This window comes from Sphaeramia orbicularis, chromosome 14 (genome assembly GCF_902148855.1).
Source record: "Sphaeramia orbicularis chromosome 14, fSphaOr1.1, whole genome shotgun sequence".
Taxonomy (NCBI): Eukaryota; Metazoa; Chordata; class Actinopteri; order Kurtiformes; family Apogonidae; genus Sphaeramia; species Sphaeramia orbicularis.
Genome location: NC_043970.1, coordinates 31,038,598 through 31,064,278, shown reverse-complemented (window position 1 = coordinate 31,064,278; position 25,681 = coordinate 31,038,598). Strand labels below are relative to the sequence as shown.

General features: G+C 36.5%; 3 protein-coding genes across 5 annotated transcripts; all 3 read left to right on the top strand.

Annotated features, from left to right (window-relative positions):
- The first annotated feature begins 8,179 nt into the window (after positions 1-8,179).
- Positions 8,180-13,688, top strand: LOC115432431 (CD226 antigen). Its single transcript, XM_030153270.1, has 7 exons — positions 8,180-8,336; positions 8,563-8,913; positions 9,496-9,605; positions 9,787-9,943; positions 11,381-11,821; positions 12,998-13,106; positions 13,297-13,688. Exons 1-7 carry the CDS (start codon positions 8,255-8,257, stop codon positions 13,430-13,432), a joined length of 1,386 nt encoding a protein of 461 aa, XP_030009130.1. The 5' UTR covers positions 8,180-8,254; the 3' UTR covers positions 13,433-13,688.
- Positions 13,689-15,021: 1,333 nt separating this feature from the next.
- Positions 15,022-18,984, top strand: LOC115433194 (uncharacterized). 3 transcript variants are annotated; one of them, XM_030154478.1, is made up of 6 exons: positions 15,022-15,092; positions 16,073-16,183; positions 16,310-16,352; positions 16,543-16,667; positions 17,060-17,112; positions 17,867-18,984. In XM_030154478.1, the coding sequence occupies exons 1-6, from the start codon at positions 15,086-15,088 to the stop codon at positions 18,386-18,388; spliced, it is 861 nt and encodes a 286-aa protein (XP_030010338.1). In that variant the 5' UTR covers positions 15,022-15,085; the 3' UTR covers positions 18,389-18,984. The 3 variants fall into 3 exon arrangements, with proteins under 3 accessions (XP_030010338.1, XP_030010337.1, XP_030010335.1); XM_030154477.1 differs by lacking the exon at positions 15,022-15,092 and having other exon boundaries at positions 15,268-16,183; positions 17,876-18,984; XM_030154475.1 differs by lacking the exon at positions 15,022-15,092 and having other exon boundaries at positions 15,268-16,183.
- A 3,145-nt stretch (positions 18,985-22,129) lies between these two features.
- Positions 22,130-25,450, top strand: timm10b (translocase of inner mitochondrial membrane 10 homolog B (yeast)). The gene is made up of 3 exons (XM_030155005.1): positions 22,130-22,391; positions 22,483-22,578; positions 24,276-25,450. The coding sequence occupies exons 1-3, from the start codon at positions 22,365-22,367 to the stop codon at positions 24,903-24,905; spliced, it is 753 nt and encodes a 250-aa protein (XP_030010865.1). The 5' UTR covers positions 22,130-22,364; the 3' UTR covers positions 24,906-25,450.
- Positions 25,451-25,681: the final 231 nt, after the last annotated feature.

The window sequence follows — 25,681 nt, the reverse complement described above, 5'->3', positions numbered from 1 at the left end:
TGTATATCCTTTATATGCTGTATATCAGAGGCGATTTCTCAAAGACTGCCAGGGAAGCTCAGCTTCCCCTAAAATTACGAAAATTAAATGGTCAAATATGTTCAGTTGTGTTAACATTTCATTGACTACAAATGTGTTAGAACACGTTCATCTCAAAGACAAGTTCGTTCAGAATCAGCTTTATCACAAATCAACAAACGCGATGTTGTTCACTTCTCATCCATTCCCGTTGCGCTGTTTTCTCATATGATCTCTGCTCAGTGCATTTGCCCGTAGACGCTCAGCGTCCATGCACTTCAATGGGACTGAGTGGAACAGTTTTTTTTCATTGCCTCAAAACTGGACGGTAATTGGATAAATGCCACGATGTTGTCCCGCCCCCGGACGCTGGGCATCTCTGGGGGTGAATGGAGCTGTGGGCGGAGCTCGGCCGGGCTGGACGCTGGGCTTCCACGTGCTGATTGGAGGATCAGTCGAAAGGCTGAATCCTGTTTGATTGACAGCTGTTTTGAGATCTACTCCTTCACTTGACAGAGTTCAGTTTAATACTGTCGCGCATTCTGCTGTGAAATCAAGAGAAACCACTACGAAATTACATGTTCATTTCTTGCACTGTAAATAAAACACACTCATTGTACTTCCTTGTTTCAACTTAACATAATTTCAACATTTTCTTGTTTCAGTTCCATAATTTAATCATTTCTTGTTCGAGTTTAATATCATTTTGTAGATAGTTAAATCAATCATACTGTTGGCTAGGTCGGAGTGAACTAGCTATCAAGTCCGTGGAAAAGATGCCTCCTTGGTATGATAAATTCACTGACCATTTTCTTAAAAAGGAGCGGAGGGCCGAATTTATGTTTGAATAACTTGACATTTTTTTTGATGTAAGCTGACAATGAGCTTCCCCTCTCTGAAAGACGAGCAGCCACCATTGCTGTATGTGTGTGTGTGTGTGTGTGTGTGTATATATATATATATATATATATATATATATATATATATATATATACATATATATAATTTGACACCATCTACCATGCTGCCATCCACTTTGCTACCGAAGCTCCCTACAACACTCACTAATGCAGTCTGTACTCATTGGTCAACTTGCCCTCCCATCACTCCCGCAGATAATTACACTGGTTGCTATACATCTACAAAACCCTCATTGCTAAAACACCACCTTATCTGCGCTCACAACTCACCATTCAAAACTCCACCTGTACTCTTTGTTCCAGCAGTTTCATTAACCTCCTCATTCCCAAAGCCTGTACCACTCTGGGTCAATCATTATTCCAGGAATTCTTTGCAACGATCCTTATTTCTTACTTCATTCACACCGCTACACCTTTGGACCACTGCACCTGTTTTTAGCTTTTTTACTTGTAATATGTCACTGTGATTGGTTCTCCTGTACATCCTGTTTGTTTGTTTGTCTGTTTATTTGTTGTATAAATAATCTTTTCTGTTGTTTCCTGTACATGTAACCTATGCTGCTATTTATTCTATCTGTAAGCTGCCTCTTGGCCAGGTCATTATTGTAAATGAGAATCAGTTCTCAGCCAACTTACCTGGTTAAATAAAGGATCAATAAAATAAAAATAAATATATTTATTCTATCTGTGGTAGATATTTGGTCTTTTGTTTATTTACAGTATTTCTTTGTAACTTTGTACATTATGATAACTTTTCATTATAATTTTGTGTGATGTTTTTTATATACAGTCTTTCTTTATGGACTTTAAGAATCTGCTGCTAAACAGAAAAAGATCTGCAGTTCTGCCAAAGATGCCAGTTTATTGGACTGTAAAGAATCTCTTCATGCCAATGGTCTGATGGACTTTTATGACCACTAGAGGAAGTAGTGTGTCACTCTGCTGGGTTTTCATGGTGAGGAAAACTAACAGGCTTTTGACCAAAGCGTCAGTCTGATGGAAGAGGCTGAGAAAAGTCAGGATGTTACCTCCATGACTGCACTGTGCTACCTGTAAAGTTTGGGGGAGAAGGAATAAAGCCCTGGGGTTGTTTTCAGGGCTTGACTGAAGCTCCTTAGTTCCACTCAAGGGGAATCTTAATGTTTCAACTTACAAGACATGTCAGTCAGTTCTATGCTTCCAACTGTGGAACAATTTATGGAGGACCTTTTTCTCTTTAAGCATGACTGTGTCCCAGTGCACAAAGCAAGGTCAATAAGGGCATGGTTGGATGGGTTTCATGTGGAAGAATTTGACTGGCTTGCACAGACCCCAGAACTCACCTGTGGGGTGAATGAGAATGGAACCAGGCCCTCGAGTCCAACATCAGTGACTGATCTCACAAATGGTCTTCTGGATGAACGGGCAAAAATTCCCTCAGCCACATTCCAAAATCTTGTAGAAGAGTTGAAGTTATCACAGCTGCTAAGGGGGACCAGCTCCTCATTTCTACCTATGGATTTAGAATAGGAGGTCCTAAACTCCTGTAGATATAATGTGTAGCTAGCCCAGTATTTGTGTCCATATGGAGCAACACCCCATATACAGGGTGTATCAGAAAAAAGTAGACTCTCAGAAGAAACTTTGTACTCTTTGTATCGATGGTAGGGGGTAGAGCTGCACAACATATCATTTGAGCATCGTCATCACAGTGTGTGTGTGTGCAATAGTCACATCGCAGATTCTGCAATGTAGGAGGCAAATGAACTCAACATGTTCTCATCTAATTTCAACCTGGGTACCTGACACACACTGCTTGCAACGATCAACCAATCGCAATCATTTTTAATGAGTTTGCCAAAGCAGACCATGCTCCTGCACATGGAGTGAGTTGCTGGAAACAACATTGAAAAATGAGCAACGAACAAGAGAAAATCACCAAAAACTAAGACTTGGTGCCAAAAAGAATAGCAACGTCAGTATCTGAAATTATTTTGGCGACAAGAAGGATAATACTGAAACACGTGTTCTGTGTCGACAGTGCCTTAATGCAACTGTTGCCACAACGAGAGGAAACACAACTAATTTGTTTGACCATTTATGTTGGCACCACTCAGCTGTTGTATCCTCCTAAATGTTTTTTCATATCGCAATATATTTCGCAGGGTTTTAAAAAAAATTGTAATGTCAGTTTTTTCCAATATCGTGCATCCCTAGTAGGGGGTTAATGTAATTATTTTTTTCCTGTTTTATACATGCAAGAAAAAGACCTATGGAACTTGTCATCCATGGCAACAGATCTCATATTAACCCATACACTTCCATGCGCAAAAGACTTATTTTTGCACAATTCAAATTAGCGTTGTTCACTGAAGCATGAAAACTGACCCAGGACACTGGTGTCAATCAAGGGAGACTTGCATGGTCAATAAATACATATGACCAGATTTTAAAAATGTCTTTGCATTTTAGTTTTTTGTTGTTTTTTCTGAGTCTACTTTTTTCTGATACACCCTGTAGCATCTCTTCACTGGAAAGACAGCTAGTTTCTACTCAGACTTCTTAAATTACAATATGCTGAATGGTTATTGTGAATTTTTTTCCTCAGTGATGCAAAAAAATATCGCCTGCTGAAGATTAAAGAATTCGATTTTAACCATTTCAACATGGACCTGTTAGTTCTCTCATCCATAAATTCTGCTTTTATTGCCTGCAGGGGAATCAAGCATGAATGAAGAATAATCAGTTAAACAGTCAAATAGAATTTTTTTTAACCAGTGATTTGATTTCACGTTTAAAAACACATGGAAGACAGACCTACTCTTAGCAGTTTGAAATCTGATAGTGGTGTGATTTACACTCTTTGTTAGATTGAGCAGCAGTACAATATTATAGTCTCACAGGGCTTTCAGTGGTTTGTAGTCAGACAATCTGTACAACATGCCTAGATGTTAATAATACATTGGCTCTAAAAATCTGCCTTGTTCTCAGGGTTTGGTTTGTACTCACAGCAAAACCCAGCAGTGACTGTGGCTAAATGAGCAACGGAAAATGTGTGCAGATGTGTCAACACAGCCACTTGAGGTCAGGTAACAAGCAAAATATACAACACATGTGGCAACCACCAAATATGTTGCACATATAATAATCTACACAGAATTAAGGATTATTCCTCTTGTGTAATGTGGTGCAAAATGTGCAATTTTCTGCAGGTCACAGGGGTATTCAGGGGGCCCTTGAGACTTTCAGAGCAGGCATGACCTGAATGTGGAACTATTAATGTGTGCATGAGGGCAGGCCAGGGTGCACCAATGGGTCACTGCACTTTCCTTCCTTTTCACCACGAAACATGAAACAGAATCTAGAGCCATTCCTAGTCATTCTGTTTATTCATTTTTATTTGATTCTGTGACGATTTAATTAACTTTGCTGTTGAAAAGTGGCTAAGAGCTGATATAATGCTCTCTACCAATGCTGTAAAGATTGTTCTTTTCTTCCTGGACCAATGAATGGAGCAGTCACCGTGATGTTACAATGTCAGAAATCCTTGAGATTTCCCTAGAGCAGCAATGCTACCCTTATCAAATGGAGCAATGCAGCAAGGTCCCGTTACACTTTGAGCAAACCCTGACAGAATACTGATAGAAATCTCCAAAGGGGTACAGCTCTGACACCTCTAAACCTTAATTTAATGTAAGATGCAAAGGTCAAGCACTGAATATGACTGTAAAATTATCAATCATCTAAATGCACTGCTAACACCATGGGGGGTATTTGTGATAAATGAAGGGGATGTTTCGAAATATGCGAAGATGAGAATGAAATGTGGACAAACAATTTGGAGAGGAGCATTTTGTGATAATAAGGACTGATTAGCCCATGAAAAAGATGCATACTCTTATCTGTGAAAACCTTACTACCCATTCATCAAATATACATATCAACAGGTTTAATCTTAAATCCCTTAGAAAGTCTTTTACAAAAAAAAATGTGTCTAATTATCAGCTTTTTTCGGCTTCAGTTCACCATTAAATATACACAAAGCCTGTGGTAACAAGATTCAAACACATTTATTTCACAGTTTATTCTTATGATCTGTGTTAATTGGATAAAGTTATGAACCCAAAGCTGGAGACAAGTGATTCAGCTCTTTGAAGAATTAATTTATTCTGTTGAAATCTAGCGTTGTGACATAATACGTTTCAGGAATAATGTCTCTTTTCTGAGTAAACAAATGACTTAATTTGAGCATTAAAGTAAAATTACACATTATCGCTGTCATTTTTCCTTTCATCTCTTTATCTCAGTGCAAATTTTAAAGCTCTGACATTCACTAACAAAAACAGAGGACAAAGGAAGGTTGTTACCCACCAATATCAGCCAATCTATTTAGCTCATTTTCAGCTCATATCAGCTATACTGTAAAAGTATACGAGTTGAACAACACCGCTAATGCACAATCTTCCCTTTCTTTAGTGGCTCACCTTGAAATGGAGTCAAAAATAATGAGAAGGGTGAAAAGATTTCTAGATCTTTTTGTCTGTCAGAGTATTGACCACAGATGGAGCTATGAGCGTTACTGATGTGGCAGCGATACAAAAATCTGACAAGTGTGTGTAGTGGATGTTTCTTCATCTGGTCAGGATACTTGTGTCTACTTTTCACATCTGTTGTTTGAATGCTTCTCTTCTGGTACTGTATTCATCTCCATATAAAACAATGACACTCATTCCACTTATTATTAGAACTCCACTTCTAAAAAAAAGTTGTGATGCTGTGCAAAATGTAATAAAAACATGATGGAATGATTTGCAAATCTCATAAAGAAAGCATTGAAAACATGTAAAGTGATAAAATGGAGGAAATGTTTATTATTATTATTATTATTATTATTATTATTATTATTATTATTATTATTATTATTATTATTATTATTATTATTTTAGACCTTCTCTATTTCAATATAATATTCCCCACCTTAAAATTCAGAAGACCTCTTATCATCTCTGGACCAAAGCTCATTTAAAATTCTAAACCCTATAAACCCTACAATGCTAGATGTATCATATTTGATACATGAGTTTTGAAGCCCTCTACATGATCAGTGTGATATTTTTTTTCTTGAAAAACCTGATGTATACAATCAGGTACATGCAGTACACAAATAATCCACCAGGAGGAAGGAATTCATTCACCAGAGGCCTTTCCAGTGACACTAAAAGATTGTCATTAATGACGAAGGAGGCAGAACTTTGCCCATTTGGAAAAGAAATTACGAATTTGTCAGACATATTTGTGTTATATTATGTTTTTGTTTGTTTGAAAATAATAATATTTGAGCTTTGAGATCCAATGTATCAAATATGATACAAAATTTAAATTCATACATGGAAATTGATATTAAAAAAAAAAAAAAAGTTTTTTTTTTTGGTCGTTCAGAAGGACCAATAAAGGCTCCAGTTTCAAAGAACTGAAGTTTTCAAAGTGGAAGACTGTTCTCTGGTCAGACAGATCCAAATTTTAACTTCTTTTTGGAAAACACAGGTACCGTGTTCTCCAAACTAAAGACTAATGACTGTCTGTCTTGTTATCAGCACTGTCCAAAAATGGTGTGGTTCAGGTTGTCTGTTACCATCATTTGTCCTGCTGCAGACTGTTCTATTGGAAAAGCATCAATGCCCAAAGTTTTTGCAGGTTTTAGACCAACACATGCTCCTATCCAGGCATCTTTTTCAGGGAGAGCCTTGCATATTTCAGGAAGGCAATGTTATACCTACAAAGCCAACAGTATGGCTTCATAGTTTTAGATCGTGGGTGCTAAACTGCCCTGCCTGTGGTGTGAAGTGAAATCATTTGGCGCATTGTAGAGTGAAAAATATGTCAAAGGATACACAGGACTGCTGAGCTGCTAGAATCCAAAATGAACAAATTAGAAAAGAATATGACAACACTCCTCTCCCAAAACTCCAGCAACTGGTTTCCTCAGTTCTCAGATGTTTATGAACTGTTATTAAACTGATATTGGTAAACATGACCCTGTCCCAAATTATTGGAGATGTGTTGCTGTCATCAAATTCCAAATGTTTTCTTCTTAAACTGGTACATTCTGTCTGTTTTCATATGTTTTCTATGTTCTACTGCAAATTAAATTTTCATTTTACACAGTATTCCAACTTTTTTGGAGTTGGGGGTCATAGCTTTGTTTAAACTAAATGTTTTTAAAATAGTTTTGTATGTGTTTAGAAGTAACTAAATGAGGGAAAGTGAATTAGGTTTGTGCATGCATCTACAATATTTCCTGTGTGTTTGTTTGTGTGTTTGTTTGTTTGTTAGCAAGATAACTCAAAAAGTTATGGATGGATTTTCATGAAATTTTCAGGAAATGTTGATACTGGCACAAGGAAGAAATGGTTACATTTTGGTGGTGATCGGGGGGGCAGATCTGTCTTGGTGGAGGTCTGCGCTCTCCGAGTGCTTTTCTTGTTTTTATTTGTATTATGAAGTCAGCTTAACCCATAAAGACCCAAACACCCACTGTCAACCAAAAGCATCTACTGATCTAAACTGTTTAATAACTGTACATCCTACCCTATCCTATCAATTCATGTAAAAAAAAAAAAAACGTGTCAAATGCAGTTTGTCATTATTTCATGGTCATCAGATATGACCCATTTAGACGTTCAGAGGCTTCGTAGTAAACCTGGAAACACCATAATCTTCTACAACATTGATTCACTAATAAAACCCATGGAGTTGGATCAATGACAATGAAAGGACACACTTGTTTTATGTTCAGTTTATCATGGATTTTACCGAACATTTCACTTTTTATTCAGTTTTTTTTTGTCTTGATATAACAACTTTTGAATTTACTCTGAGATTTGATGAACATCTCCATGATCCGTGAATTAAATATAGGAAAATAGATGATTTTTATTGAAAAAATGCAAAATGCAGAGGATCATTTTATAATAAATTGGTGATAAATCATTTAGGAAAGGTTAAATAGAGAGAAAAAATGATTTGGGAACTGAAACTTTATAGGTTAATCACACTTCTGTATTTTCCTTCAGCAGCTGTGTCTAAAACAATGAGTTATGATAAGAGTTTGAAATGTGTTTGTGTTCTGTGTTTTGCAGCAGTGGTTTTTCTTTTACCGCGAAGCTGCAGTGCTACATCAGTGACTCAATCCATCTCCTCTCCGCATGTGGCTTCCTGTCTCATAGGTCATCATGTTTCTGTCTCAAACTCTGTGTGTCACTCTTTAACCTCAGTCGACTCGTCTACTGTAGCTGCTTTTGCTAAATCTCTGACTGGAATCATCCCGCTTGATTGTAATGAGTTTGAGGAGCTCAACGATGGCTGGGACTGCACTGGGAACCGGCTCTTCCCTCCTGCTCCTTGTCTCTATTATACAAGGTAATCCTGGACCACATGTGCCTCTGCTCTTATAATATACAAGCAAAGATGAGATATTCACTGTGGGTTTGAAATGTATTAGCTGCTGGTGTGACAAGCTGCCTCTGTATAATGGTATGATTTTATCTGCTTGTGTCCCAGTGGACTGAAGTCTGTAATATCAACTTCAAAGTGATTTTGTCTCCTCACTTTTCTTGCTTCCAACACTATCTGATGTGCTTGACAGGGCTCCGGGATGGTGAGGTGTTCCATTATAAAATGATGGAAGCAGTAGTGGGCCAGAATATTTCCTTGCCCTGCCTTGTAAAAAACACTTCTAACCTCCGGATTGTCAGTACTGAATGGAGTAAGACGGGCAGCGAAACAAAAAAGCTGGCACTCTACACCCCAGGTTTCGGGTACAACCTGTTTAATAATACTGCCAAGCTCCAGATTGTGAACGATGACACAAATATATTCAGGGGCTCCTACCTACAGCTTCATGGGGTGAACAAGAGGGACAGTGGCACCTACGTTTGTGAAATGACAATTTTCCCTCTGGGATCCTATAAAAGAGAAACAGAAATAAAGATCAAAGGTAAGAAGAAATCAAGCACATGCAAAGACACACTACACACCTCACACATTCACATGATTTAATATGTGCATAAAGATAGAACCCTCCAATCAGAACACACACTATGACTGCAATAAGTATCTTTTTGTCCACTGCATGTATTTCATGTTACTCCTGGTTGCATCAGAGTGCTGCTCCTCTGCCAATCTCAGCAGATATTTACTTCTGAGCAAAATGTATGTGATAATTGCCAGAACACATCTAAGGGCTGTGTTTGCCATGAGACACACTCCTGTCTTTCCTCTGTTTTCCAAGTGTTGTGTAATTGTGCAGTGAGGAAAAAAAAATAAATAAAAAAACAGCCTCACCTTCTTTTCATCTGTATGTGACCTGAATAAGGGTTAACAGAGGCAGAAAACAATTACACAAGATGTCACTGATGTGCGCTGCATATGAAAATGCAGCGGCGTGGCCTACAGATAAAATAAACTGCTCTTCCTCTGTTTTCCCATCACGGCAGATGTTTTACCTTTTGCATTCAGTGCTGATGATGAAACTTAATCACATTTTTTTTCCCCCCTCTCTCTCTCTCTCTCTCTTTAGATGCTGATGAAATTAAATGTGACATGAATAGCACTATTGAGGTCGAATCTGGAGAAAATGTGACCATTCACTGCACAGCGTTCCAAAATGCTCAGTACAGATGGACCAAGGTACAGAAAACAACCCAAATATAATAGGCTACCTCATCAGCTCTTTCAATGCATGGATTCTCAGTTTATTCCAGGAGGGTCAAGATGATTTCATTAACTACTGACACCAAAACCTACATTACAAAAACATCTTTGAGAATATAACAGCCTTTATGTGCTATGTAATCTTGCTTTGCCCTAGAACAAGAAACTGATATCAGACCATCAGTCTCTGAAGCTGCTGTGGGTTACTGACGCTAATGCGGGGGTTTATACACTGACAGTCAACACAGGAAACCAAAGTCTACATACAGAGTTTATCATCATAGTGCGAACAGAAACCACAAGCTTAAAGACAGGTGAGCCTCTTTTTTTTTTTTTTTTTTTTTACTGCTATTTCTCTTTGTGTCATACTCAATTTCAGCATTTCCTCAGGGCAGGATTAACAATCTAGCAGAGGGCCCAAGAGACTGAATGACTTAATAAACTGCACTGGACCAGAGAGCTGATACTTGACTTTTGTTATTATAGTGTAGCTCAGTCAATTTTAATTTTTAATTAGGTGAAAGGAAAAGGAGAGATTCAAAGGATTCTGAAGCTGCCAGCCATGTTATGAGAGCACACCAGTAACTGTGAAGAAATTACAAAACTTGGAAAATAAAGTGAAACTCTCAATTATTTGCTTCAAATCAATTGCCCTGTGGGATTAGGGTGAATACTGAACCAAGCTGAAGTTAAACAGTCTTCACAGTTTTAAAACAACACTGCATGTTGTCTGCCTACACTAGTTATTGAGTTTAGCAATGAGCTGCATCTGAGAAGGAAATGAGAATTTGACTTCGCACATAAAAAAAAAAAAAAAAAAGAAGGAAAAAAAAATCACAAGACGCACAGTCGTCAGAAGTCACATCCTGCGCTTCTTCATTATCTGTTCTCACACCAAAACAACATACGCACTCAGCAGAGCTTAAAGGACATCTCTGAATCACGTCATGGAGGGAGAGCACAGTCTGTTGGACAGATTGGAGTACTGCACAACAAACTATTTGAAATGTAGACAGCGTATCTTGGAGTGTAATGAAATCCGATACAGACACTGTAATTAATATTTACAATAAGAACATGTACTGTTTCTGTTTTGTTTAAAAGAGAGGGCAGACAGTGTGTATTTTATAGCGGTATCTTGAATTGCATTGTGATTGTTCCACTGGATTACATTTACTGCACCTGTAGATTTACAAAGAAAGCCATATTTTGGTCTGATTTTAATCTCACATTTGTGTCTTAAAGGGGAGGAGGCCTGGAAAAATACATGAACCAAATGGTATAAACTGACACAGAGAATTAAGTGTACTTATTAATTATGAATCCATAAACCCTGCTGTTGAATTTGCAATTCCTACCTACACACTTGCAATGTTAAACTTCAGATCAGAATCGGTTTCCATGAGTCACTGTCCAGGTCCTTGAATAACCCATTTGCTTTATTTTATCTATTGATTATGCAAAGAGTTATTATAAATGCCAACTCGTCCATGTTTTAATGATGTACTACTGTGTACTGGGTATTTAAAAGTTTCTTACTGCATCACTTATAGTTATTTCTCTAATTCCAACTTTCCAAAACCTCAGTAGTCAGACTGTAGATAAGGTGCAGAATTACTGAATAGGTTAAAGAAAGTAAATCCATTCGCGCAGGTTTTTAAGTCAGTACTTTCTGTTCTGTTTGTAGATATGTGAGGAAAGCAGTGACAGTATTCCTCAAAACATGTTTATACTTGTGTTCCTATTTTCAGGTCTTGTGACATCACAGTTTAATGTCACTGGAGGTCCCAGAACCACCACTAATGTTCCAATCACAACTGGAGAGCAAACCATCTCTGTCACAAATCATACACAAAGCAGTCCCACATCATTCCCCATCACATACACTGAACCTCACCATTCACAAAATGTAACCTATCCTGCAATTAGCACCACACATATTACAAACACAACCCTAATTTCCAATCAATCTGCAACCACAGATATCTCCGCTTCGTTCATTTATGGCAGTACAGTGTACAGCACTGCACAGCAAATGACTGATAATGAGACAAGGTCCACAGTAAATACAGTGCATCCAGAAGACAGTAGCTTAACAACGTCGAAGGAGCTCAGCACTCTGGGAAACAACACAGAAAATCCTGATGCAACACCGACTTTGAGGGCAGGAAACACAACAGACGTCAACAAAGGTAATAATTAATACATCACAATAAACAATCCACTTTATTCGTGTTCAAAAACGCAATTTCAAGAATACACTGAAAAAACTGTACTTGACTCAAATCCATTTACACATATTTGTTTGCCTTAAAATACCTCTTAACCCATAAAGACCCAGTGCTACTTTTGTGGCAGTTCCCAAATGAATGTTTTCTCTATTTTTAACTTTTCTTAGAGGATTTCTCATCATTTATTCTAATATTATGCTCAGTGTTTTGCATTCTTAAAGGAAAATGTGATGTTTTCCTCTATTTAATTCACTAATCATGTAGACGTTCATAAAAGCTCAGACTAAAGTTAATGGTTATTATATCAAAAACAAGGAAAACAAAAAAAAAAAGTGATGTTTTCAGCAAAATCTCTCATTAACTTAACATAAATCAAGTGTCTCCATCCACTGTCATTTATTAAACTCCATGAGTTTTACTAGTGAATCAGTGTTGTAGAAGATGATGGTGTTTCCATGGTAACTACGGTGCCTATGTATGTTCAAATGGGTCACATCTGATGACCATGAAAAGATGATAAACTGCATTTTACACCAATTATTTACATGTATTGATAGAATTAGTAGATCAGCAGTTATTTAACTTTTTATATCAGTAAGTGATTTTGATTGCCAGTGGATGTTTGGGTTTTTTATGGGTTAAATTTAATGCTTACATATTGTTTGGGGCATATCATTGGTTTCAAGGATGAGGCTATGCACAATGCCAAAATGCTCAATAAAACATTTTGAAATCAGCAAAAAAAAACCCAGCTGAGCTAAACGCTCAACGGACAGTGCAAGTAGAAGAAAAAAAAGAGCTGCAGAGTCTTTGCCTTCACCATCTGCATCTTCATCACATGTGGAGGATTTACAGATTCAAGCTATCGCATCCTCAGGCTGGAAGCTGTCTAAAGGTAGAAAACTCATTAAAATGAATGTCAAGTCGAACTGCAACAGAGGGGGGGGTTTGCAAGACACACATTTATTGCCTCAAGGCATAAAGTTTCCCATTGTGTCTTTGATGTATTAACATTATTTGTTGGAATCTGCTGGGTCTCACCTAAATAAACTGATCAATGTCCCAGAAACAGATGTGTCGTGGTTGTTCTTCCTCAAAAATTACAGACAACTTTTTTTTTCCCCCTCTGCTCCTAAGATGACCCTGGTGGACGAAGCCATCTGTTGTTGATGTTAATCATCGTTGCAGTGTTGGTATTGATCATTGTGGCTGGCATTCTCTGCAGGAGAAAAATTATAAAGCAGAGGTAAAATTCATGCACACCATTATTTCTACTCCTCTTACTTTTCAGATTTACTCGGTGCATACAGACACGATGCACTATGGAAGGGAAAACAGTCATACACTTTTCTGAATTTCCCATAAATGCACATGGCTGATAATATCTGTCTATCAATACCATGAGTCCTTACTTGTACACGCTATATTCTTTACAGGATGGATCTACCACCGCCCTTCAAACCCCCTCCTCCTCCAGTCAAGTACAGGGCTGCAAGGACCACAACACAGCAATTCCCCACTTCAAGGTGTAACTCAGTAACAGAATTTAGTGACTTTAGACATATTTATTAATATGTAATCATGAACATGTGGCAGTTAGTCAATAACATGCAGTGAGTTAAGGAAAAACCTTATCTCAGGCAGTTGTGCAGATGTGAGCTGTGCATATAAGTGAGGTAAAAGGGTGGGAAATAGCTATTGAGTGCATATTTTTGGTTTGATTTTCTTTCACTTAAAAAAATGCATATTCTGTGAAAATATTGCATTGAAGGCAATAAAGTTGATTATAAAATCTTTAGCATTTGAGAATAAAAACTGATAAATGTGAGTCTGCGTTTCTCAATTATTATAGTTCAAGTGCTGGTGTTATTTACTTTTTCTTTTACAGGCTTGTAAGGATTTCTTATGACAGTCATTTGCATTTATGTTCCAAGTATTTTATGGTCTAATGATCAATCAATGAATTTGTACAGAGGTAAAAACATTTGCAACTATAAGGCTGATATACTGTATCTTAACAATCTGCTGCATCTGTTGTAAAATGATTCTGGCTCGCTGCTAAACAAGCTTATGGCTTTATGATGATTTCTGGCCAACAAGCCTCACAACTTATCTACAGTATAATGTAACGTTCACATAACAAATTGACAGATTTCCCTATACAAAGTGTCCACACGTACCACAGTGCGACACTTCACTTGACAAAAAATGAGGCTGAAGCCGCAAACCACATGGCCTGTATAACCAAACAGAACTCAGTAATACCATAATGGACACACACAGGAAGGAAGACATGCATTTTTGTGTTCTTTTTTTAGTTATTTTGATATTATCGGTTTGCTTAAGCGTCTTTTTCTTTCACTTTGCAGATCAAATTAAGAGGTAATAATATATTTGCTTTCTCAGTATTTTTTTTTTTTTTTTAACCACACGGTATGAACATGTGTGCATTTAGATGAGCAGAAATACTTTACATCTGCAGTTTTTTTTTTCGTCCTGATTTTCCAACCACATTTGCAAAACCACACTGTACATGCAAGATATGAAGTCTTGCTTGATGCACTGAGCCCTGAAGCTCTATTCACACCGATAGGTCATACTTTCACTGCAGGTCACATAAACGCTAGATAAACTACATATATGTGTGATTTGTCATCCATGGAAATATGTTGGGCTCTGGGGATTCTAATGCCATCTATTTGGAAATTAATTACATTTACATTAGACACATCAGGAATCACATTTGACCAGACGCAATGATTACATAATGAGTCCTAGTAAGACTTAATTTATCAAGAATAAATCACAGTGTCACATTCATGTCATGAGAAAAGAAAAATATTTTATTCCAACTTTGTGGGAAACAATGTATAAACAATTCAGATGTCTGGGTTGAACCATCTCTTTAATGAAAACAAATGCAAGTGAATGCGTTTTAATATTTATACTGCAAATCGTCATAATGTGCGTGTGACGTACTTTTCATTTCATAGTGCATCTTGCAATTGTCTGCAGACCGTGTGCCTCAGAATGAGGTTACATTGCTTCCTGTTTGTAACTGAAGAACAGCCAGCCAGTGTTCAAAGTGATGTGATAACAGGGAGGTAACGAAGGCGAGGTAAAAATAGACTACAGTACACCTCAGTGACTAAACACAGTGATGCCCTGTAGCCTGAGAGCGGTCGTGTCAGACAGACAACACATTGTGTTCAAGACAGCTGGAATATGACAGGTAGGATCAGATCAACTCCTGAAACTTCTAAAATTACATGTAGAGTTTTAAACATGTGTCTAATATCGTTGCATCCTACATGTATTTTTCAATGTTTTTTTTTTTTTTTTTTCCCCACACTTGGTATAATTTAGCTTTTGCTCTACCAGGAAAAAAAAGAAAAGGGAAAGCTCTTATAAAGCACATGTATCAGCATATGGTGAAACAGAGGACGGGGAGATTGTAATAAATGAACCATGATAATTCTAAAATACTGTTGATTATAAATGATTTAAAAATTTAAGCCGTAACGTACTTCTTTATTTAGCTCATTACTGCAACACATTTGTCTTTTTACAATGAAATGAATCTATAGTTACATGAAGGGTGGGTTTTGTATAAAATTTCATACATGGTATCTGTATAAATTGGTAAAACATGCAATTTTCTTAAATATAGCTAGAAATACGGAACTTTATTGTTTGGAATACAGTTTTTTCATCAGATCAACGAAAACAAAATACAAAAATATAATAAACAGAGAAACACTCATCTGTCCATGATGTGTTGGGAAGTCTGATTGCAGTGGCTTTAAATTAAAAATGTTATTTAATATAATTTTGAATTAAGTGTCGAAGCTGAAAAAGAGACATTCATGTTTTCTTCTTTATCATTGTCTTTGTCTAAGAAAATACTGCTGTTCTTCAATAAACTGTGATATAAACGACATATTTTCCACTGTACTACAACATTATTATCATTCTTTGTTTCCAAAATTACCAGTTTGTATGAAATTGCGTTGGAGAATTTGAATAACTGCATATTTGTTGTGAATGCAGGATTTTGGTGTATTAAAAACATGCTTTGTCGATCTTGGCTGAGAAATGTAGAGGGAAATTCCTCATGCCAATCTACCCTTCAGACATCTTTTGATTTCATCTGAATGGGCTCTGGTTTTAGTTGCTTTGACGTGTTTAATCAGTTTTGCATTCATCTTCCAGTCTGTGCAACTGAACTGGTAGCTTTGCTGCTGCTGTCGCTGGCCTTACTGACCTCACTGTGTCTGAATGTCATATTCTGCATCCTGAGACGAAGAACATCTTTGTGCACAAGTACATTTTATTGTTCTCACTTACTATTGTGCCCTTGCTCTTACACTGTTTTGCTTTAAATTTGGTCAATGTTGCTTTTACAAGGACAAACGGGCTCCCTGTAAACTGAATATTTTGTTCATACAGGCACAGACGTCTGCTGGTGCTCGCGCTTTTATGAAGGAGAAGGGTACGTTTGTTATTTACTTCTTTTTTTTTTTTTTTTAACACTGCGTTGATATGACTGTTAGAGTCTGTCCCGTATGTCATTATTTATAATAATATAAATGTGTTCCAGTATTTCCATTTTTCTTCCTTATCTAAAAATGGCATATTAATGGAAAAATAATCTGAAATTGTACCTTCATTTTATGTTAAAGCCTGACACAGGATGAAGAGCACTATCTTCATGACCTGAATCACCATGAGAACAACAAAAATCCCCACAATTTTCAAGAGCAACAGGAAAATCCAATCTATGGCAACATCACCACAGACAGAAGAGGTGAGTTTCTGCCATCATATGTTATGTTACCTTTCTGACTGAAAATAAGAGAAAGCATTGCCATTAGTAAGCGAATCGTTCATCTGATGATGGATTTTCTAATGATCTATGTGTTTTTCTCTGTTTTCAGGCTATAAATATTCCAAATATAAAGGGAATTGTTTTAGTGACTTTTGTAATATCTTAAAACACTTTTTTATTCTTAGATAAAAAGCCTTCAGAATAAAACCTAAAGCTGACTTTCTTTCCACTGATTGTTTGAATTCCCTCTGATTTTCAACACAAAGCTTTCCAATTTGTATGATTTAGTAATACAAAAGAAAGCTTAAGAATAGAACCGTTATTTATTATTTATTTTTGCAGATGAACATATTTAAGCCTTTCTTCTTCAGGTTCTGTCGAGGTCTATGAAATGATGACCATGTGCCCGAGCGATCGTGTTAAGGTACGACCTTTGAATCTTTACACAATAAAAGAGCAATCTTTACGTTTAGATTTTCTGAAATTATTTGTTTCCATTAACATAATTCACACCAACATCTTGCATTCATAATTTTTGTTAGTTAAGATATGTGATATTTTCCTATATTGCACTTAAAAATAACACTTTGGAGCTTATTGCAGTTTGAATGAAAATTCCTCTATATTGTGTGATAAAGTCTGCTTAATGTTATGGTTTTTCACTGATTAAATTTGCAGTACTGTTTTGCATATAATGCATAAATTATAAACCTTATGTCCAATCTGGAGAAAAAAAAAGCTATGTGTATTTTGCTTATTTAAAATAAGCAGAGGAAATAAAGAAAATAAAGAAAACAAAAATGTATTTGTATGTTATTCACTAAACATGACATGCCTGCGCAGATGCTTGAATATATTTGGTTGTTTATTCACATTCTAAATAAATAAATTAACAGTGATGTGTTGAAATATAGCTTTAGTGCAGATCAGTTTAACTCATGCTGACAAATGTGCTTTCACAACGGAAGGCGACTGACACGATAGACACATTGTGGTCAGTGAAGCTGTAAACCAATAAATTCAATTTAGCATAAAATGTTCTAAAAATAAAGTCAGCTTAAAGAAATGCATGAGAAACTACATGCCCAGATACTAAAGTCTGTGAATCTGTCTGAGTGCAGTCACATTTTGAAGTCAGTCCCCCACTAACACATCTCGTGTCCTTGGTGTGAAACCAGACTTTACAGCCCGACCTGAATTACGCCTCACTGGATCTGAAGGTGGCAAAGAAACGCAAGAGGAAGCATTGCCATCAACAAGGTCAGACACAGGGACGAAACAATCCTCAAGATCAGCTGCCAGTGCACCTCACCCCCCCTGTGAATGCTTTCCTGGGACTAGAAGCAGACATGGATGCTTGCCTTCCTTCCAGAGACAACAGCCCAATGGTTTCACACAGCAGCATCTACCTTAACAGTCAACAGATAGCCCAGGAGGCAGAGGAGATGGAAAGAGAAAGGGGCATAAACATGGAAAGGGAGAAAATGGGCTGGCAAGGAGTCAGAGGGAGGGAGGGAGGGGGGAGCAGGAACTGGAAAGAGGGGCGAGAGATTGAGGAATGTACAAATAGGGAGGAATATAGCAATGGGATTGAAGGGACACAGCAACCAGAGGAAGAGTCCATTCAGAACAGCACAGACCATTTCATTATCAGCTTCAGCTCTGATAGTGACCAACAAGTTCAAGTAGACGACGTATGAAGACGGACTTCTTATTTAAATTGTACAGATGTGAATTCAAGGCCACTCGACAACGGAAATAAAAGCTATTGTTCATTTTTGCTTTGGTGAGAATGAAAACTGTTATCTTCAGTATTCAACAAGCCCTGCGCTATTGCACAATTTCCTCTTTGATGCACAGAAACTACCTCTTGAACTCCTCACGTTGAGCAACTGAGGATCAAAAAGTACACCTTTCTGTGCAGAGGATGTAATTAACGTAGGGGATACACAGACGAAAGGAAAGTATGACCTTTAGATGTCAGAGGACACACGGAAAATTTCTAAATGTTGTGAAAGACAGGGAAACATCAAGTCATCACAGGACATGGAAGATGCATATTTTACTATTTCTGATGTCTCATATACATTTGCATATATTATAAAATCTTATTTTTACCATATTTTCCATCCCGTGGGCGATGGCCAAGTATTGTGAGACAGTGCTTTCTCTAATAAATATTTAAACCCATAAAGACCCAGTTTTACTTTTGTGGCACTTCCCAAGTAAATTTTTCTTTAGATTTCACCTTTCTTAAATGATTTATCACCATTTATTATAATATTATCCTCTGCGTTTTAGTTTAGTTTATTTGTCTCAAACTTTGAAGTCAAAAACCCCAAATTAACTAAAAAAATAAATAAATAAAAGCAAGTCAATTACATATGCACCCATCAATGGTCATTAATCACAGAAAAAGTAACAAAATACAATAAATTTAACATAAATGTACATGTGAATTAACGCATAAGCACAATTTGAGAAGGGACATAAAGAAGCAAAGGCTTATCTAGTCCTGCCCCTTCCTTACTTTCAGTGTCAGATTCATAACAAAATATATTTCCTTCATCAGCTATTTATCACATTAAAACAGATAACAGTGAAATTTTGTGAAATCTTGTATTTTTTTCAATCAAAATGATGCATTTTTCTGTATTGAATTTACTGATGATGTAGATGCTCATAGAAACTTAGATTAGATTTGAAAGTTATTAGATCAGAAACAGAGAAAACTGAAGAAAAAGTCACTTTTTCCGCAAAGATATTAATAACTGAACACAAAAAACAAGCTTCTCCATCCACTGTCATTGATCCAACTCCATGGGTTTTACTGGTGAATCAATGTTGTAGAAGATGAAAGTGTTTCCACATTCACTATGGAGCCTCTGAACGTCCACATGGGTCATATCTGATGACAATGAAAAGATGAGAAACTGCATTTTACAGCAATTATTTAGATGCATTGGTAGGATTAATGGATTAATGATTCAGAAGTTATTAAACAGTTTAGATCAGTAGGTGGTTTTGGTACCGGTGGATATTTGGGTCTTTATGGGTTAAGAACACAGTGGAAGTGATTTTTGGTTAAAAGACCTGAGGATGAATTTAATATGAAGATAAAATGTAATAGTAAAAACGGGAGGGATCTAAGTATCTATGATAATGGTCATTACCTTTATAGTTTATGACACATATCTGTTAATGTGCCATTTACTGAAATGATTGTACCTCTGCCCAGTCCTCTGTTCTAAAGGATAATTTACTGCCTCGCTAACTGGTGAACAAGCTTAACTCTGAAGCGAACACAGCAGTCCAAAACCACCTCACAGTGTTTCTTGACAGATTTCCAATAACAGACCATTGTCAACTTCCCCCCTGTGGACACATTTTAGCTGTTTAAATCTCCAGTAATGGTAGACACATACTGGGAGGCTATTATAACTCACGCTAAGAAGAAACAAGCAGCATTTTACAATATAAACAAAGTGATAATTAGGGGTGGTTAATCTGTCCAAAACACATTTAATGATTAAAAAAAACAAACAGTCATTCAGTCAGTATACATAATTATCATGATAAAATATCAAATTTATATATTTTTTTGGTTTAAAAGTCAGTATATTAAAATATTTGGGTTTCATTTGACAATCTTTTATGGAAAGAAGAATCATGAAACAAAAAAAAAATCACATTTTGATATAATATAGGAATCCTAAAGCACTATTATACAAAACTGCATCATAATAATTTTGTTTGTAGTTTTATCCCTCAACTTTATTCTAAATTAATTAAACATACAAACCATAACACGGATGGTATCATTCATAATTGTCTGAGTGAGTGTGCCATGTTGAGGGAAACATCTCAATGACATGAACAAGTAAATAATGTGATCTGCAGCTCAGTGTTGAACTTAACAATTCTTAGTGTCAGTTACACATACAATCTGACACTACACTGGATTGTGCAACTACAGTATAAATATGTAAATAATATTTAAACTTAAATTTATAAAAAAAAATATTTATATAAATAGCAGATTTCTTTTTTTTTCTTTATATTTAATTTTTGCTGTTGTTCTTTTTCTACCAGTCTTCCTCTGCACTTGCTTGTTGTATGTTGCTGCTGTTAACTGTGAAATGTAACCATGGTGGGAAAAATAAAGTCTTATCTCATCTCATCTCATCTCATCTTATCTTATCATTAAACGTCACTCAGATGGCTACAACTACTTATGCCAGATGACAACAACAGCAGAAAATACTACAGCATCATGGAATTAACAGATAATTTAACAATAAAATTAAGAATACAAAAGATATATGAGTCATATTTCAGTTACAGGTTTAATTAAAAAAAAAGATTCCCCGTGTACTCTGTGTCAAAAATAAAATGACTTGTAAAAGAATTTTATTCATTTTGATAATAATAATAATAATAATAATAATAATAATAATAATAATAATAATAATAATAATAATGCCACTATACTTTTTTCCCCTTTTTTTTCAATTATCTGTCTCAGAGATTAAGAGAGCTAAATCTCATACTTTAATAAGATGAATTGAAAACTAATCAGTTAGATGGTTCGCTGATGTTTTCAATGTATATGATAAACTGTTATTACACATATATATTGGTATATGTACATTTATGCAATAGGTTTATAAATCTTCCACTACAAAGAACCTGTAAAGTGAATGTATTGTAATGTGCAGGCAATGTCTTGAAGTAGATCTAGTAGCTCTGAGATAAATATTTGTTCTTTAGTAAAACCCCTTCACTCTTTGATTTTCACATTTTGACCCAAGACTTTATCTTGGAAAGCACAGCCAACCAGCATTTCTGACTTATTTTTTCTTTAATAGTGACACAAATTATGTAAAGCATCACTACTAAGTGAAACACTAGTGAATTCTGTAATTAAATAAATTAACATGCTAACCTATTTATGGCTACAAAAGACAAGATAGGTTTATTTGTCACATGCTCATACAGAATACAATGCAAAGTGAAATGAATTTTGTACTTTTTTCTATTTTACTATTGGCTGCAAGTAAAAGTGGCTAGTACAAGTAGAAAGTGAGCAATAAGCTCGAAACCTAACGGTTCTCAGTGACTAACTAACTAACTAACTAACTGACTAACTAACTAACTAAATAAATAAATAAATAGTATTTATTGAACTTGTCAGTCTTACTTGTTAGCTGTAACAACTATCAATAAGTTGTATGAGTGCAAGAAGCTTACAAAAGTCATAATACGGTATAAAAACAACAACTACAAAAAAATCTATAAAGTATTTACAGTGTTCAAGAAGCAATATTTTTTCCAAATAAAAACCTCAAACGTATTTTTCAGAAAAGACTTCATCAACACGTGTGACTGACTTTCCAGACCGGAAGAAGGGTGAACCATCTCCTCGTGCATAGATGATCTTTGTAAAAAACATGGCCGCTCGCATGAATGTCATGCTACTCTAATCCACCAACTGCATCAGTACATGTTAGGGTCCGTTTAGTCTTATGATACGTTTGGCATTGAAATAAGACATTGCCATCGTTTGTTCCAGACATCTAAGGATCTGTTAAGTCAACATACACTCGATTAGGTAGCTGATCAGCTCTCGAAGTTAGCATTTTAGCTAACTGGTGGGCAACTTCAGACCGACTCAGAATGGAACCTGACCAGCAACTGAGAAATGTAAGATAGATTTTTCATGAATTCACAGCCACAATCGGTTATTTTCTCGTACAGGTCGTTGAGTGTGTGTCACTGGGTTTGTCACTTACAGCTCCGGGATTTCCTTCTTGTTTACAACCGAATGACTGAAATCTGCTTCCAGCGATGTACCAGCAACTTCAACTACAGAAACCTCACCATGGACGAGGTCAGAGTAATGGAAATTAATATAATTATATTCGCATTTGTCTGTTCTGTCAGCATTTGTTAAAAAAATGCAACTTTGATTATGGTTGCTCTTTGACTGTTAAATGTCCACATATCCAACATGATGCATAAAGCCAAACATCAGCCCCATACTTTCAGAGATAACATTTTAGTTGTCCATTCTAGGTGCACATGCTCTAGGTGTTTGCATTACACCTCATCTTAAAAGCTTCAGTTGTGGTTAATGAGTTAGATTTTAAGTGAGGTTGCTGTATGTGTACTTGTATATCTTATCCACAGTGCAGTGTATTATCTACAGTGGGTTGCTCAGCCTTAGCTTTGATCTTTTTTTTTTTTTTGTTTTCATCAAAATCTCTTAAAGGAGTGATAATTTGCTTTTTTAAAATGGAATTATGCATTTTAAAATATTTCCCTGTGGTCTACATAAACTGTAAATTCTATGCTTGAGTCTGAATTCTTCATTAATTCAACTCCACAGGCCCATCTTCAACCCTATTTCTAAGTAATGACACCAGAAAGGTCATTTTGAGCGCTGGCCCTTTAAATGCACATAAGGCACTTCATGCCCCACCCCCTCCAGGTTGTTGGCTGCGCTGATCTGTCCCATTCAACCAACCACTGAACATTTTATTTAATCGGCTTGAAGTTTGGACATATTTTCAGTATGGACTACAACCGCTGCTGCTGGCAAACAATTATGGCGTATTCAGAGAAATGTTCATCGGAAGTCTTGACCTCATATGTGCAAAAGTCGTGATGTAACTAGTTATAGACATAACAAATTAAGCAGGAATTAAAACGGTTGTAGGAATCCACTTGATTTTTGCCAAAATGAATATAAAGATAGCTTTTCAGCACCTGGAGGATTCAAATTTAAACTTTATGAACTATTAGGTTCCACAAATACACAAATAAATGTACTAAAGACTAATAAAAGCGGGTTTAGCAAAATATGACCCCTTTAAAGCAACTTGTGCAATAACATAAACTCACTGTTTGTGGCAGCGGTAGACTAGCAGCTTCTGTGTGGTGCAAGATCATTACAGTTAGAAAGTGATATAATGGCTTTCAACCACTCCAGCTGTCTGACAAGGTATAATGATGGAAATATTCTAATTATAGCTTACAGTGACATGAGGCTTTTTATGTGCATAATGTAATTTTCTGTTGACAGTAGTACATTATTTAGCATCCATGTCAGTACTCAGGTTTCCTTCCCCTAAGCCAAGCAATGCTAATTGCCTTCTTCTATAGGTAACATCGCTGTTTTTCCTTTTGCTTGTTGTAGCAGGCAAAACACTGGTTATCATAGTGATATTAATGATTCATATGTTGATATAATTGTCCCTTAAAGCCATTTCCATGCATCAGAACCCTGGAACTGATACTGTTAAATGGAATGCTGCCATTGTACATAAGAGCCATTATACTTGTTAATTTTGCCTTCGCAAGTTAAAACGTCTGCTGCAAAAAAAGTCTGTAAACTGATAAGTACTTCATACATCCTCACAAATCTGAACAATCAAAGGTCAGCCAAGTGTCAGTCCATGATTATCAGCCTAAAACTATTCAACACATATAGTGAGATATAAACATTATGGGCTTTTGACAATATGGTGCATCATGAACACACAGGTGTCCACAAAATGCCTAATGTCTGACAAACTGTTTGTCTAGGAACGCTGTGTCGACAGCTGTGCAGGGAAGCTGATCCGCTCAAACCACCGTCTGATGGGCACCTACGTACAACTCATGCCTCGGATGGTGCAGCGCCGGATGGAGGAGATGGAGAGCAAGGCCAAAGCGGCAGAAGCAGCAGCAGCGGCGGCCACAGCATCTGCAGCTGTTGGCCCCACTGCCACAGACACTTCACAAGCATCTCAACCCACCACTGCCTCAATTCCAACCCCACATGAAAGTCCACTGTTGCCCCCATCAGTGACTGATATTGGACCAGAAGTTCATGGCTCAGTGTTAAAACCGGCAGGATCAGAAATTCCAGTAGAGCTGGATTTATCAGCTGCCACACAAGTTAAATTATCAGCAGCCACACTACTCACACCTGCAACGGAAACATTAAATCCCTCAGAGCTTAATACAGCTGGCAGTGGACCATCTTATACAGCAGGTTTTCCTCAGCTGCCCCCAGTTGGTTCCCAAATTGAGTCTGGCAGCTCAGTACCTGTGTCTGTTGAGCCTGTGTTTACACCATCAAAAACAACTTCCTTATCAGAAGATATGCCTTTGTCAGCAGTAGCTGCACCTTCAGTGTCTAAATCCACAGAGAGCCAGTCAGGCCAAGAGTGAGCCCCAGAGATTCACACACTGCCAATGTGTCAGTGAAGTCAGTGTTTGTCTGAGTGTTGGCAAGAACAAGCAACCCAAATCTAACAGATGGGCATTGCAAACTGAGTTAAGTCAAGAATGGGACAATGGTGTGTAATATTGGTTCATTCTACGTAGTTATTCCTATAAAAAATAAAGATAAAATATCATTGGCAATCACAGTTTTTTCTCCATATTGATGAAGAAAGTATGTAATTAACATAAATGATAAAATAACATTAAAATGCACATTATTTTCCATAACATTGAATAAAAGATGTATTTCCTCTGTTTTAATTGTAAATTTATGTTTGCTTAATACAATAAGGAACTTATTGTACCCTCAACCTTGTATTTTGGATATTTTATATATTATTCAGAGCAAAACACTTAAGTGATAATGACACGATTTCACAGGATTTACTCGTGATATGAAAACACAAAATATACGTAGTACATAATATTGTAAAGTAAGGTGCCATTATGCTATCATTAAAATCAAGGTTGTAAAATATGTTTTTAGAAGCAAAAAATGGAAAAAAAGAATTAAGATGCTTAAACAAAGCATGTTTTTGCAGTAGATGTTGGGAAAGTCATGGTTATTTCCAGTCTGAGCTTCACGTGGGTTTATCAACCCACCTGAAGAACTGAGAACTCTGGGATTTTTTTTTTTTTTTAACTTTGAGTAGCCAAAGAGAACACATGATTCCCTTTATGTATATATATATATATATATATATATATATATATATATACAT

What these genes read in the sequence shown, in the direction of transcription:
- LOC115432431 (XM_030153270.1), top strand. Translation starts at nt 8,255, where the DNA reads ATGAGTTTGAGGAGCTCAACGATGGCTGGGACTGCACTGGGAACCGGC. An exon ending in AACAGAAATAAAGATCAAAG is followed by an intron (nt 8,914 to 9,495) that starts GTAAGAAGAAAT and finishes CTCTCTCTTTAG; the next exon opens with ATGCTGATGAAATTAAATGT. An exon ending in AGAAAAATTATAAAGCAGAG is followed by an intron (nt 13,107 to 13,296) that starts GTAAAATTCATG and finishes TATTCTTTACAG; the next exon opens with GATGGATCTACCACCGCCCT.
- LOC115433194 (XM_030154475.1), top strand. Translation starts at nt 16,015, where the DNA reads ATGGGCTCTGGTTTTAGTTGCTTTGACGTGTTTAATCAGTTTTGCATT. An exon ending in AAGAACATCTTTGTGCACAA is followed by an intron (nt 16,184 to 16,309) that starts GTACATTTTATT and finishes TTGTTCATACAG; the next exon opens with GCACAGACGTCTGCTGGTGC. An exon ending in CGCTTTTATGAAGGAGAAGG is followed by an intron (nt 16,353 to 16,542) that starts GTACGTTTGTTA and finishes TTTATGTTAAAG; the next exon opens with CCTGACACAGGATGAAGAGC.
- timm10b (XM_030155005.1), top strand. Translation starts at nt 22,365, where the DNA reads ATGGAACCTGACCAGCAACTGAGAAAT. An exon ending in CTGACCAGCAACTGAGAAAT is followed by an intron (nt 22,392 to 22,482) that starts GTAAGATAGATT and finishes TGTCACTTACAG; the next exon opens with CTCCGGGATTTCCTTCTTGT. An exon ending in GAAACCTCACCATGGACGAG is followed by an intron (nt 22,579 to 24,275) that starts GTCAGAGTAATG and finishes CTGTTTGTCTAG; the next exon opens with GAACGCTGTGTCGACAGCTG.